This window comes from Argentina silus (genome assembly GCF_951799395.1).
Source record: "Argentina silus genome assembly, chromosome: 7".
In the NCBI taxonomy this organism is placed as follows: Eukaryota; Metazoa; Chordata; class Actinopteri; order Argentiniformes; family Argentinidae; genus Argentina; species Argentina silus.
Genome location: NC_139661.1, coordinates 20,376,534 through 20,390,936, shown reverse-complemented (window position 1 = coordinate 20,390,936; position 14,403 = coordinate 20,376,534). Strand labels below are relative to the sequence as shown.

The window sequence follows — 14,403 nt, the reverse complement described above, 5'->3', positions numbered from 1 at the left end:
TATGTAGGCCTAAGTAGTGTACACACACAATCAATAAATGGTATTTATAAACAATAAGCATTACACATGTTGGTTTTTATTATAAGTATTATAAGCATTTTCAGTGGCATATTGCTGAACGTTATGACAAAGTGTTACTCAGGAGGCCCACATGCTTCACCAGCCTCTAGACTGGGTTGTCACCAGGTGTCCTAGTCATCAAGCTGCTTCAGTAGACACCTGGCCCAACTATGTACCCTTACTGATAGAACTGTGACTGCCGCTCTTTTAGCCAGAGGGACAGCAACAACCTTGTTTCATCATCTTCTCTCACTCATGTGTTGCAGCTTACAGGTGTACAACGTCAAGTTAGCCTCACAAGGCCTGTCTTTGTGTGTGTGTGTGTATGTGTGTGTGTGTGTGTGTGTGTGTGTGTGTGTCTGTGTGTCTGTGTGTGTGCCTTGTGAGGACATCTGGAACATAACTCTCGAGTCTTCTCTGGCTGTCCATCTGCAGAGATGACAGACAGTGATGGGATTGTGACAGATAAGCATGTGCATGCGTGTGTGTGTGCGCGTGTGTGTGCGTGTGTGTGTGTGCGTGTGCGTGTGTGTGTGCGTGTGTGTGCGTGTGCGTGTGTCTGTGTGTGCGTGTGTGTGCATGTGCGTGTGTGTGTGTGCGTGTGTGTGTGAACTTAATTGGGACCCTGGACCTTTTTGAGAGCAGCTGTGACCCGAGGCTGATGGCCTTCTCCTTGGCTTCCTCGCCTGCTTTCCTTCAGTCTCCTCTACACATAAATTTCTGCATGGCCACCAGTAGTGCTTAACTCACTGAGCAAATAACTGTTAACTCTACAGCATGATTTGTTATTGTATCTTGTTTTTAATAAAACAGTGATTATATATTGAGAATAATCAGTCATTGTTCGGTTTAAAATTCAAACTTTTGGAGTGTCGAGCCAAAGGAAGAAACAAATGCTTCGCTGTCCCATGACTTACGCAGGGCACTGTATGTATGTTGTTTAAGCTACAGTCTACTGTGATGATGAGATCATATTGATATTTAAATATCTCTATGGTTACAGTATCTGAGGAGGATGTGACGAGGGAAGCAGGGGACATGGAGGTGGAAAGGCAGAGTTATGTGGAGTATCTTCATCGGGCCTTGATCGGAGGAAGAGGAGGAGGAGGAGGAGCAGAAGGTGAAGTGTCCTCTTTCCACCTCTCCTCAGACCACAGTCGTCTTTCCTACGAGAATAGGACCCAGAGAGGCATCTCGGTAAGCAGTGAACCAGCATTGGATAAGATAAAAGTAAAGCAGAAGTAAGGAGTAAGGTGACACCAGATTGGGTGTTCGATTTTGGATGGAGATGCACTGAGCTCTTTCAGTGTGAGACACCAAATGTTTTTGATACTAGTTTGAGTACGAGTTAGATTCCCAAAAGCTTTGGAGGTTTATCGTAATAGGCCCAACCTTGCTAACCATATTTTGACTACAGTTGGGGGGCCTTTTCACAACCGCCAGTTTTAACTTTGTCCGTGCTACTGTTGCTATGGGTGGGGTTTGAACTCAGATCTTCCATGAGGAGGACACAAGTGTGTACTCTTAAGCCAAGAGGACATCCTCAAGCTCCAAGAACGACAAATTTGTTGTACAGTACCAGTCAAAAGTTTGGACACACCTTCTCATTCAATGGTTTTTCTTTATTTTTTATTATTTTCTACATTGTAGATTAATATTGAAGACATCAAAACTACGAAGAAACACATATGGAATTATGTAGTAAACAAAAAAGTGTTAAACAAACCAGAATATGGTTTATATTTTAGATTCTTCAAAGTAGCCACCTTTTGCTTTGATGACAGCTTTGCACACTCTTGGCAAGTTTGTGTCCAAACTTTTGACTGGTACTGTAGGTCTCAGGCAGGGCTACCTCACCACAATAGCGTGATTCCAAACCACCTCCACTACACTACACAGCTCACCCCCGATTGATTATCATTGCAAGATGCTCCTCATTGTTCCTCTTTTGTGATGGCCAGACTCACCTCCCACGATGCCCTAAGGGCACACTTATCTAATGACACACAAGAAAAAGAAAGGAAGTTACCCACAAGTTTTACAAGGGGGGTTGTTTGATTGAAGATAAGATTTATTGTTCCTCCACAATCCAAGATAAGGAAGGTTGCCATGGCGTTCCCTTCAGGGCCACTTGTAGAGAAGGCAAGACAGGAATCAGGCAATTTGTTCCCCAATAGTCTAATAAACCTGATTATACCTGTAGGTTGTGCAGTAGGTATAACGTTGAGTTCATGATGCTCTCACATATCCTGTTGGTGAATGTTCTGGCTCCCTGAGGGCTTGATCATTGGGGGTCCTGGGACCCTTGTCCAGGTAAAGGGGGGTAGGGGGTGAGGGGGATGAGGGTAGGGAATTAGGATGGGCCATAAAGGGCTTAATTTATGAACTAGGAGACAAAAGGCCTTTTTTATTTGGGTAAACAGCAAACAGTGTGTGTGTGTGTGTGTGTGTGTGTGTGTGTGTGTGTGTGTGTGTCTGTGCGTGTGTGTGTGTGTGTGTGTGCGCGCATGCACGTGGGTGTGCATGTGTGTCTGCATGTTTTTATGTGTGTGTGCAGTTGTGAGTGTGTGGTAGACTCCTGGGGGCTGTTTGCATTGAACGTTAACAACCTCCCTGGCTTAACACCTGCTTCTCTCCTTCACTCTTTTCACCCTCTCTCTCTCTCTCTTTTTTAAACATGTCACACAGAAGTTGAAAAGAGTAACATATTTCCAGCAAGATAATTTCAGGGTACAAAAATTACTCAAATTGGGTCAAGTTTCTTTTGGGAGAACAAGAAAGGAGAAGAAAGACTTACACAACAGGTGGTGAACTTAACCTGACATTCATATTTTATGAATATGACTGCAGAAGTTCTAATGATATACGTAATGTGAGGTTTTGACGTTAAACTGCTCCTAAGCAGGTGTTTCAGATGACTTACTCAGACATAAAAGTCTTCCTTAATGTCCTTTTAACTGCCTCTTGATCACTGGTTGGAAAGATGCCTTTTTAAAATGCAGTACAGCACTTAATCATATCCTCCAAATAAAGGTTTGTAAATGTAAAAGAATGTCATTATCCTTCATCAAACTTGCTGTTATTAGTATCACACACACACACACACACACACACACACACACACACACACACACACACACACACACAGGTGTGAAAGCCCAGAGATAGAAACACACAGAGCATGCCTGTGTGGCACAAAAGAGAAAAAGGGGTCGGAAAAAAAGGACAGGGACGGACGTCTCTAAAGATGACCTTATCAAGGCAGTCAAACCTCAGTGTGTGAGTTGTGTTGTATGGGTTTAAAATGACATTCACTTCGTTCGTTCGTTAGTTAGTTACATTCTAAAGAAAATGTATAGGCAACTGTCATATGTGATGATGATGAAGATGTTGATGATGGTTGACGGCTGTCTCTCTCCATTTGCCACCTGGTTGCTGGAACAGTCATTGTTTGTGCACCTGTGGCTCAAGAGTCTATGGCTGCATTGTAGTGTGTGTGTGTGTGTGTGTGTGTGTGTGTGTGTGTGTGTGTGTGTGTGTGTGTGTGTGTGTGTGCGTATGCATATGCGCGTGTGTGTGTGCGTGTGTGTGTGTGTGTGTGTGTGTCTGCGTATGCATATGCGTGTGTGTGTGTGCGCATGTGTGTGTGTGTGTGTGTGTGTGTGTGTGTGTGCGCGCACGTGTGTGTGTGTGTGTGTGTGTGTGTGTGTGTGTGTGTGTGTGTGTGTGAAAATGAAACCATCTGTGTACTATCATCACTGGTGTACTGTACTGGTAGAGGAGGGGGAGGACAGGGAGGGGGAGGACAGGGAGGAGGGGGAGGACAGGGAGTCTTCTTGTCCCGCTCTTAGTCAGCTGGGACTGTGGTGTGGCAGTGACACTTTGTGGGTTTTGACAATTAGCTCCCGTGGTTTTTGTTTCAACCAATTTGAGTCACATAGGCACCTAATCGTTCTCATCCTCCTCCACTTTTTTTGTACTTTTTCGAACTCGAAATAAATGTAAAATCCAAATGTATTATAAAATACATGTTTCTGTATCAGACCCTATAAAAACGGCTTATAGGACCTCCACCACACCACTTTCCTGTTAGTTGCACCCGAGGAAGACCACCCTGTTCCTGGGTGGAGGTGGTAATGAGCCCATGGCTCATGGATGATGAGTTAAGCATTGTCTCATTGTCTCATGTCTGTCAAACAGCACTTGTATTATGGCTCACGAGGGACACAATTTTGAGTTTTGCCTGTCAGGATATGGCCATTTCACATGAAAAGTCATCTTTACATTTACATTTACGGCACTTAGCAGACGCCTTTATCAGAAGCGACTTACAGCAAATACATTTGTCTAAGTGAGTGAATCATCTATCCAACAGTCATCATAAGATAAAGTAATCTATGCTAGGACCAGAGGCTATTGGCAGTCACAATACTAGAAGAAAGGAAGTTTTTATTTTTAATTAAAAAAATAAAAATAAATGTACATTTATTTTCAGGAGAGAAACTTGCACAGGGGGGTAATAATAATAATAATAATGCATTTTATTTGGAGGCGCCTTTCAGGTCACCCAAGGTCACCTGGGTAGTGGGGATGAAAAGGTCTTGAGGAGGGACAGTTAAGATGTAGCCTGAAGAGATGGGTCTTCAATCTACGGCAGAAGATAGGTAGTCTTTAAGCTATCCCATGCACAACCTGTCCCTGTGCGTACAATTCTACGCCTGGACTGACCCGTTGGTCTCTGGACTGCCTCACCTTCTTTGTTCTCCAGACAGTCCAGGGGAAACATGCCTCCCACTGTGAAAACCCACTGCTACTATATCTGTCATTCTTACGTGTGCTGCTGTTTCTCTGACAATCAGCAGCTGTTTTTGGAATTGCTCTCCCCGAATTTCCTTTTTTTTTTTCTTTTTTCTTTTTTACTTGATATTGGTCAAAAGCTAAATGTGCGTCCATTTATTCTATATATACTCTATATATACTGTACTATACTCTATATATACTGTACTGTACCTCAGTATTACAGGTCATAATATGGCTCCATCCACCCAATTTACCTGACCAGTGAGTCAGATTTCACTCATTTCCTATCAACTGTCATACCAATAATAAAGCTGATTGAAAGAATGAAATTATAACCCTAAACCTAAACAAATAAGCCCAATGGTTCTTTTTTCAGCATTCTGTTGTATTTGATCATTTTAGTTTTGTGGAGCAAAGCAGAAAAGGGTAGCATCACGCATTAGGAAATGGGTGATTCTCCGCTCTTTAAGTTCCACCTCGGCGGTAAGGCATCCGTCTTTATTACCAGAGGTGTGTATATTCCACTGTCCTAATGACCGGCTTGGGCAACACTGGGACCTGGAGCATGATGTGCACAGTGTATACTTAGCAGTGCACTTAAACATGAAGGGACAATCTTTAGCCAGGGCTACCTTTCCTGCTTCTAGAACACACCGACAGGAAAGGCCAGACCTTCCCAGGTAGTTTTCCAGCAGCTGCAGCAGCCTGTAGTTTCAACAGCAACATACAATGACAGACAGTTGTAGTCTGTTTCTGCTTGTTCTTCACCACACGCAGTATCGATCTGGCTTTGATGCCTAGCATACTGACCCCTACGACTGTTAGGTGTTATGTCTGTTACCAATGGAAGCCGATGCTGTGATAAGTGATCAATACTATTGATCATACTAGATGAATTGCGTAAAGATCTGAGCATTTACTTTCGAATATGTAGAATACGAATTATGTTATTCTATTGGCTGATACAGTATGTGCCGAAACATTCCTCACTATTTTCACCAATTCAAATGAACGCCACGCAGCCTTCCTACCGAATGAATCTCAGTGTCCTCATTTACTCTGTAAGGCTGCGTCCCCATAGGTCTCCCCTTACGTGCTGACTGTTCAAATGCTGTGTGTTCCCTCATGTGCAGTATAGGAAACGCAGTCCTTGTTGAAACGCTCCACCCTGACCCCCTAGCCCTGCTTGGGCCTGCGTTGTCACCGTGCCATAGACCACAGTGTAATGAGTGTGGCTCATGTTTTTGGCTGTCTCCTTGCGCGGACTAGCAGAGGAGGAAAACACCCTCATCACTGTCACCACTCCTCCCACACACACACACACACACACACACACACACACACACAGACACACAAACACACACACACACACACACAAACACAGACACATGTACGCATACACACACACACACACACACACACACACACACACACACACACACATACACACACACACACACACACACACACAGACAGATAGACACACACACACATATATAAGTCAATAAGAGTGCAGGACTGGGGTCAGTTCCATTTCAATTCCGTCAATTCAGGAAAAGAATTAAAATTCCAATTCAACAATTATGGAAACAATGCTATAGAATTTAAATGACGAAAATCAATGCTTTCATTCAACGGTGGGAAGGATTGCACGATGTACGGATGGCAGGATTGCAGAAAATAATTCTCTAGATTCTTGAATTAAATATCCTGAAATTGACAGAACTGAAATGGAATTGACCCCAATCCTGTACTCTTATTGACTTAGTTTTAGTATGTAGTATAATGTACTCCAGAGGAGAGAATAAGCCAGCTTTATTAGACTGTGTGAGAGTTGGATGCTGACAACGACATCATCTCTGCTGGAGGGGACAGTCAAGCTGGGAGCTACACTGCCATTAGCATGTCAACTTAATCACTTTGGTGAGCTCATGCAGACTGGTGGGTTCTGCTCCTGTGGCTTCCTATAGGTTTGCTATGAGGAAAAACTCTTTATCTTTTGCTTTGTTACATTAGTTCACATACGGTATTTACTGTAGATCATGCTTATCGGTGAAGCGACAATGCATGGCCTTTATCATGAGACCATGGCATTGTGCTGTAGGATGTCTAGAGGATTCCTATATCATCTTGTAGTCATTCCCATACCCACAGTGATAGGGCTGTCTCACCTCGTCTCCACGGGCCTTCAGTCCTGCCAGCCACTGACACGGCTCCTGTCGGAGAAAAGAGGGAAAACAACAAATGAAACGAGAGGAAATGAAAAGAAACTCAAGAAAACGGAAGAAGAGGGTGATTTAAGTGAAAAAGAATCGTTCCCACCCAGCTGAAAACCAAACATACTGTAGATAAAGGTCCAGTGGAGTGAATATATCATGGAGATGTCGTTGTCGGCGCACGGTCATGCAATCAGTGTGCCTATGTCTTGGGTATGGGTTGATGGGTTCAGAGGCTCACAGTATGTACAACAGAATGTAGGCCTGCTGATATGCAGGGCAACTCCTGCCAAGGAAACACCCCTGGGACTTTATATATACTATAGGCATCTACTAGCTAAGGAACAGAATACAGCTTAGTGTCTTAACATCCTGACATAGAGATTTGATTAATTTACTGGCTTGTATGTTATGGCTTGGCTCAATCTGTGTAGTTTTTTAAGTGCTGGAGTGAACCTGGGACTTTATGTCAGTGACAAAAGAGATTGCTTGTTTTCGGAGATTGTTGTGTTTAACTGCATAGTTTCAATCATATATCTCTCTCGGTTTGGACTTGTTAAAACAGAAGCGTTACTAAAAGACAAATGGTGTCCAGATTCTGTTTCCAGTTTCAAGTTTTGTGAAGTGATGCTAATTTGTATTTGGACAGACAGCAAAACCAACAAAACCAGACATAAACAGAGGCCAGAAAGACTGAAAAAGAGGAGAATGAATACAAATCGGTACATGTTGTGTTTGGCTGCAAGTGTAGCAAAGGAAGATCTTAGGCCAGTTCTCTGTCTATGTTGAGTGTAAGAATTCAACTTATGGTCAAAATGAGAGCCAGAATTGAGGCTTGGCCAGGCCACAATGGACACAACACCAGCCTAATCCACCTGCTCTGGATGATTTTTGTTTGTTTTTCTCTGACTGCACCATTTATGTGTGACAGAAGTGGTTTAAAACCGAGTTTACACGATGAGTAACCTGAGCCCTGGAGCTTTGTATAAGCTCCACAAGCTAATGCCTAGGCTTTAGCAGGCTAACACAGTCTTCTGGCATTCAGGAGAGGTTTCGAACACAGTTGGTCACATTATTATTACCTACCAGGGTCGTGTTTCATGTTTAACCGCGTGTTCTCAAAACAAACAAGTAAAGTACACTCTGATACCGGGGAATGCACACAGCTCTTCTCTGGCCACAGGCCTACATTGTGTCTTTGTATGGCCCCAGCAGCAGAGACCAGCTCGTCCTCCCCTCTATGGGAATACTCTGATTATCACTCTCTGCCCGGGCACTGCCGCCTCTCACTTCCCCCTCGTTATCTGGCGCGACGCCTCTGCATGGTGGGCACTGGGGCTAAGGGGGCACGCTTTCCTCGAAATGCCCACGCTTCCTGTAATAGGCGTATCGACCCCCGCCCGAACTCAAACGCACACATACTCACACGGACAATGACGCATACTGTACAACACACACGCGTGTGCGCACGCACTCATGCACGCACGCACACACACACCCTTGATGCATGTCTACTGTATGTTGAGCCAGGAAATGACCGTGATTGATGGACTTTCAGGTCCCAACAACAGCTTTGACTGTTGGTTTGTACTGCTTTGTACTAGTGATATGACTCTGGGGGAGGAGTCCATAAACCCAACATTGTAAACCCAACAACAGTCAAGACAAACTGGATAAAAACCCAGATCTGCTGACCGTCCTTTACTCCTAGTAGTTGCAGGCGGCCCTGTTTCATCCATTCATTACAGTCCCCCAGGAATAGCAGACAGATACAGTTGGTGTTCATACTGTAAGAGTTACAGTAGGAGGGGGAGGGGTGAGAATTTGCTGTTGAGCAGGTTTGTTGCGGAAGGCAGAACCTGTGAGTATGGAAGATATCAATGATTTCTTCAAAATAGGCACAAAAGTCAAATATAACTGGGGACAGGAATAAGGGACATTTTGTCCCTCCTAACAAAGCAAGAGAGTGACCCCGTGACACCAGCACACAGTTGGACACTCCCATAAGGAATGCTTTGTTGCCCTTGTTGCCCACGGTGTGTTATGGTACCATTGTCACTGGGGTCATGTCCCTTTCTCTTTGTCCTTCACACCTACGCTTCCCTTCCCCTCCCTGCATCTGACCTTATGGTCTGGTCACTGACTATCTGGACACACACACACACACACACACACACACACACACACACACACACTCTCTCCTCTCTCCTACACTCTTGATCAGCTTCACTTTGACACTGAAGGAGGTGACAGGACAAGCTGGTGAAGAAAAGACAGACATATTGACTTAAGCTGGGCTCCATGCGCTACTGACGGCACTTATCTGTATCGGATGTTTAAGACAGGAGTGTAATCATGAGGAGGGTGGTATATGTCAGGATGACGGGCATATGGGCATTGTATGGCATATGGGTGGCATATGTAGGTTGGCAGTACTGTATTCTTATTGAGAGCACATAGGCTATAATGATGAGGAGTGTTAGGGTTAGGGTTATGGAGGGTTAGGGAGGGTTAGGGAGGGTTAGGGTTAGGGTTAGGGGGGGTTAGGGTTAGGGAGGGTTAGGGTTAGGGTTTAGGTTAGGGTTAGGGTTAGGGTTAGGGTTAGGGTTAAGCCAAGATGTATACTGTTAGGGTCAATGTTGTGTTTTTGAATGTGGTGATATTCCTGGGGTCATGGGTTAACGAGTGTACAGAATGTGTATACTAATCTGTAGCCGTGCATCTCGATTACACAAATCAAGGTCGTGTACAATATACAATATGAAAAGAGTATCGTGCGCCTATCCAAACATATAGAAATGTATGTACATCATACTTCATTCTTCTCAAATCCATGGATTCTGTTCTAGCGTGCCTATTGCTTATACAGGTGTAACAGTTTTAGGCCTGACAAAACTCCCATCTCCCAAAAGTATATTTTCTCAGGGATTGAGTGTACTTGAACTCTGCCCCAGATTTGTAGCAGAAGACCTGGTGTGATGTGCTTCCGTATGCTGGTATCTTGAAGTGTCCTTCTGTGGTATCCTCTCTAAAAACCTCTCAAGGTTGGTATTCACAAAGCGTTTCAAACTCTGAGTGCTTTTCTCCGTATAATCTTATTCATTATAGCAAAACTGATCCTAGATCAGCACTCCTACTCTGAGACTTGTGAATACAGGCTCAGATCTTTATAAGGTGTGTCTTGATTGTCTAAAATGTTTTCCTCCCTCCTTGTTTCCTTTCCTTCTTCTACACTGATCTGATTGGACTGGCCTGGTGATATAGTAGAGCAACAACTCCCCCTTTATGACAGAAAGTATGGAGTGTAATGTCCTACCAAAGTGTGAAACATACAATTAGTATGCTAAAACATTCCACACAAGACAAGAGAAAGAGACTGAAGATGATTTGTGTCCTGTCAATACCCACAATAAACTCTGGCTTTAGCAGCATGTTTGTGTGTGAAAGGCTCCTATCAGACACACACACACCCACCCAGAGTGACAGTCCTCATCCTGCCCAGTTACTGTGCCCACACCCTGGCAGGGATGACAAGGCCTGGCACAGGGAGCAGACTTTGACCTTTACATGTAGCTTTATCACCACGCCTCAGGAGCAAAAGAATGTGAACAAAATAAATTAAAAAGAGTAGCTCTGGCCCGAATGTCTTTCCACAGGGGACCTTCCCTCCATCAAATGAAAGGAATGTTTTTGGTAGTAGTGTCAGTGATGTGTGGACTAACATGATTAGATGTTTCAAGCCTACGGTTTCCACATTTTGCTCTTCCTCTTCAGAACCTCTCCTAGTATAATAGTATGTCAAGATCGTGTTGATATTGAGATGTGCTGGAATGGAGAGATCAACAGTTCCTTGGCTAGAAGTGTATCTAAGCAGCATGTCTGGAACATTGTGTTCGTATTGTAGCATCGTTTATTGAATTGAAAAGATCACATGTTAGAATGTGAAATTATGAAAGTTATAGTTCGAGCCTTCTCAGTTAGCTGAGGTTGATTTACGGTCAAATGGCGTCTCTACTAAAAACACATGCACAGGCACACACACACACACACACACACACACACACACACACACACACACACACACACACACACACACACACACACACACACACACACACACACACAGAGAAACACAGATTTAATCGCTGTTGTATGGTCCCAAGCATAAACACATTACGTTGGTCACTGGCATGAAAGGATTACAGTCACACAAACATGTTTTTATCAGAATTTCATCAGAGAGGAAAATAGGGATATGATGAGTTCCATTTTATTTCCAAAGCCATGAGTAAAAAGCGTAGCAATGGTAGCTTGGTTAGTTCAGAGCTAAGTGGATCTTATGTGGATGTTTGGACTTTGTTTAGCCCCATAACCCTTTGTATAGCATTTACCCTAAGCCCCATGCAATTACTACCCATGTATTATCTTATCCTATTATTACAGTCACCGATGAGCTGTCACATCTTAATGTAATGTGGAGATGACCCCAAAGATACTGTACTATACTAGACCCGTTATTAGACCACACTAATAACAAGGACAACTGTCATATTACACAGCTGATATTGATCAGCTGATATTGCTGACACACTGCCCCCTGCCCTCGTAATGGCCCCTCTCAGAGGGTTGATTTATCCCTACGTGACTCTGATGTCTGGACACACACCACTGGCACTGTGGCGCGCTGAGACAGGTGGGATCCTAGTGAGGGAGGGAGGGAGGGAGGAGGGAGGGAGGAGGGAGGAGGGAGGGAGTAGAGTAGGAATAAAGCCTTCAACACTGAATCAGAATCAGAATCAGAATCAGAATCAGAATCAGAATCAGAATTCTTTTATTTGGCAAAATATTAACAAAATAGCAATAACGAATTTACAAATGTACAAAGTAGAACAATAAAACAGTACATTTTGTAGACTGTGACTCAGGACTTTTGGACACATGCAAGAGGCACACGCACATCTGGGGAGGCTGGTGGAAAGAGAAATTGGAGGACAGGCACACACGCACGCACACACACACACACACACCCACACACACATAATGAGACAGAGACAAGCTGTGACAAGCTGCCTGATACTGATTTTTATCATCTCCGACTAACTACAGTTTCATACAACCTCACTCTCAGGCCACGAGGGCCAGTCTGCATAGGATCACTCAGTGACATCCTCATTTTGGTCAAATTTTTACGAGATTGGGAACTTCCTCTTTATTGGAACCTGGGTGGTCTCCTCGGCACCCTGGTGCCATTAGGGGCCTGTTAAAGCACTGATTTACATGCTCATGTCGTGATCAACCCATTGTTGACCACTGATGCTAGTACTTGTTTGGGCATTCATACACTGAATACAGAAGGCCAGACTCTTCTTCTCCTACTATTCTACTTCTACTGAATTCTGCTGTTTTAGCTTTGTGTTGTCATGGCTGTTTTTGAGTGTCGAAATATATATGGAGGTGGAGTTAGCGGACAATAACATATTGCGAAAAGAAAACAGTGGAGCCGAACTGTATTTATTGACAAATTAATGAGGCAGAACCTCCAGTTATGGTCCAATTTTCCTGCCAACCTATTGAGTAACATGTAAACCAAATCATTGGTTTCTAAACAGAAATGAGTGATTACAGGAATTAAACTGTTGTTTTTGGTTTCACAAACACTGCGGGGGGTAGTGTTTGTGAAACCATTTTGATGAGCATTTGCTCATCAAAATGAAATAAAAAATAATTTATTTAGTTTGAAGTGACAGACAGAAATACAGTATGTCTTTGAGATCTTTGAAGATAGAGCGACATACTTATGTACTGTATGTGAACCTCTTTATTAGTATAAACAGAGAGAGAGAGAGAGAAAGAGAGAGAGAGAGAAAGAAAGAAAGAAAGAAAGAAAGAGAGATCATGATGTGCACTTACCATGCCCAGATGCTGTTTGACAGAGAGAGAGAGAGAGAGAGAGACAGAGAGAGACTGACACGGGGGACTATGAGAGCCATAGAGGGGTAGAAGGAGGAGGAAAAGCCCAACAAAGACCAGAGGAGAGAGGAACGAGGGAAATGGAGAGAGGGGTATAGCAGAGGGCAGGGCGTTGGGTACGGGGAGCAGCCCCCCTCCTTTGACATGCTCAGGTTCATCAGGTGATGGGGGAAACAGCTGTGTGGCCTGCCTGGACAGCGTTGGACCTGGGCAAAAAATGACAAGCTTTATGAGAGCGTTTGAAGACAGCGGCCCTTTATTACAGTGGGGTCAACGACCCCGACGCGGCCCCAGCCAAGGCTTAGATTTAGCACCTCTCTTGCCTTCTGGTTTTGCCAACTCAGCACGATGACGTTATCTCCTACCCTCTCCCTCTCTCTCTCCGTGTCGCTCCCGACCTGGGCGGGCTACACATGTCTCCAAGAGCAACAAGCAAACAGTCATTGTTGTAGTTTGTAATGTACAGCAATTGTGATAAACATGAGAAATCCTATAGAGATATACTTGGGTCAAAAGAAGCTGTCCATCACTTTCATTTGCTTTCGCCGCGAGGTCACCTGTTGCGAGGAGGCTTTGGAGGTTAATGACCACACGCATGACTGAAAGCTTGAGAGAGTGAATGCAGTTCTGTTCTCTCTCAGATGAGTGATGCACAACTTCAGATCTAAATTGCTGCTTTGTCCCCAGAGTTCCATTGAACATAGTCTATCAACCTGAGAGGTTGATGATCGAAATAATAAGGCATATTGTGAAGTCTAAACTAATGAGCAAACAGTCTCTCATTGCAGACTTCAAATGACTTTGGTTTCCTGACCCTTTGTTAATTGTCAAGGACGTTGCTTCGATTTGTGTAGCAATTATGTCAGCATTCTGTAATAGATTAGAGTTTGACTATTTCACTGTTCACTAAATCCCACGAAAATGCTATGCAAGATAGTTTTACAAAACAGAGTTACATTGTTTTGCAGGTATTTTTCTATGTATTCAATTCATCTTTGACCTTGAATATCGGTTGCCCAGACAAGTGGCCACCCCTAGGAGACAAAAGAGACGCTATCTCCCCCCAAAAGAGCAGACACACAGTTGATCTTCTTCATCATCTGAAAGTGAGACCATATAGCGTAGAGGGGGAATGTGTTGCTGAAATGTAAGAACTGTCACATAGAGAGGGAAAAATGTCATAAAATAACTCCCATCCTGTCTCTGTCTAATGACCTCACCGTGGCACCATCTTATGACTTCATTTCTCGCTGAAAGGCGCTCTTGTTGTGTTTGGGCCTGCGAGATGAACTAATGCTTGTGTAGTTGTCTACGACATGTGCAGACGTTCAATGTGTGCGTGTGTTTTTGTTTGCGT

At 43.8% G+C, this 14,403-nt stretch overlaps 1 protein-coding gene across 2 annotated transcripts in view; it reads left to right on the top strand.

Moving 5' to 3' along the window:
- The window catches only part of LOC310807708 (DNA repair protein XRCC4-like), a 35,766-nt gene that overhangs the window by 4,176 nt on the left and 17,187 nt on the right, over positions 1–14,403 (top strand). For both annotated transcript variants that reach the window (XM_083674278.1, XM_083674279.1), the window contains exon 3: positions 1,064–1,257. In XM_083674278.1, coding sequence (XP_083530404.1) covers positions 1,064–1,257 — 194 coding nt within the window. The remainder of the gene's footprint in view (positions 1–1,063; positions 1,258–14,403) is intronic.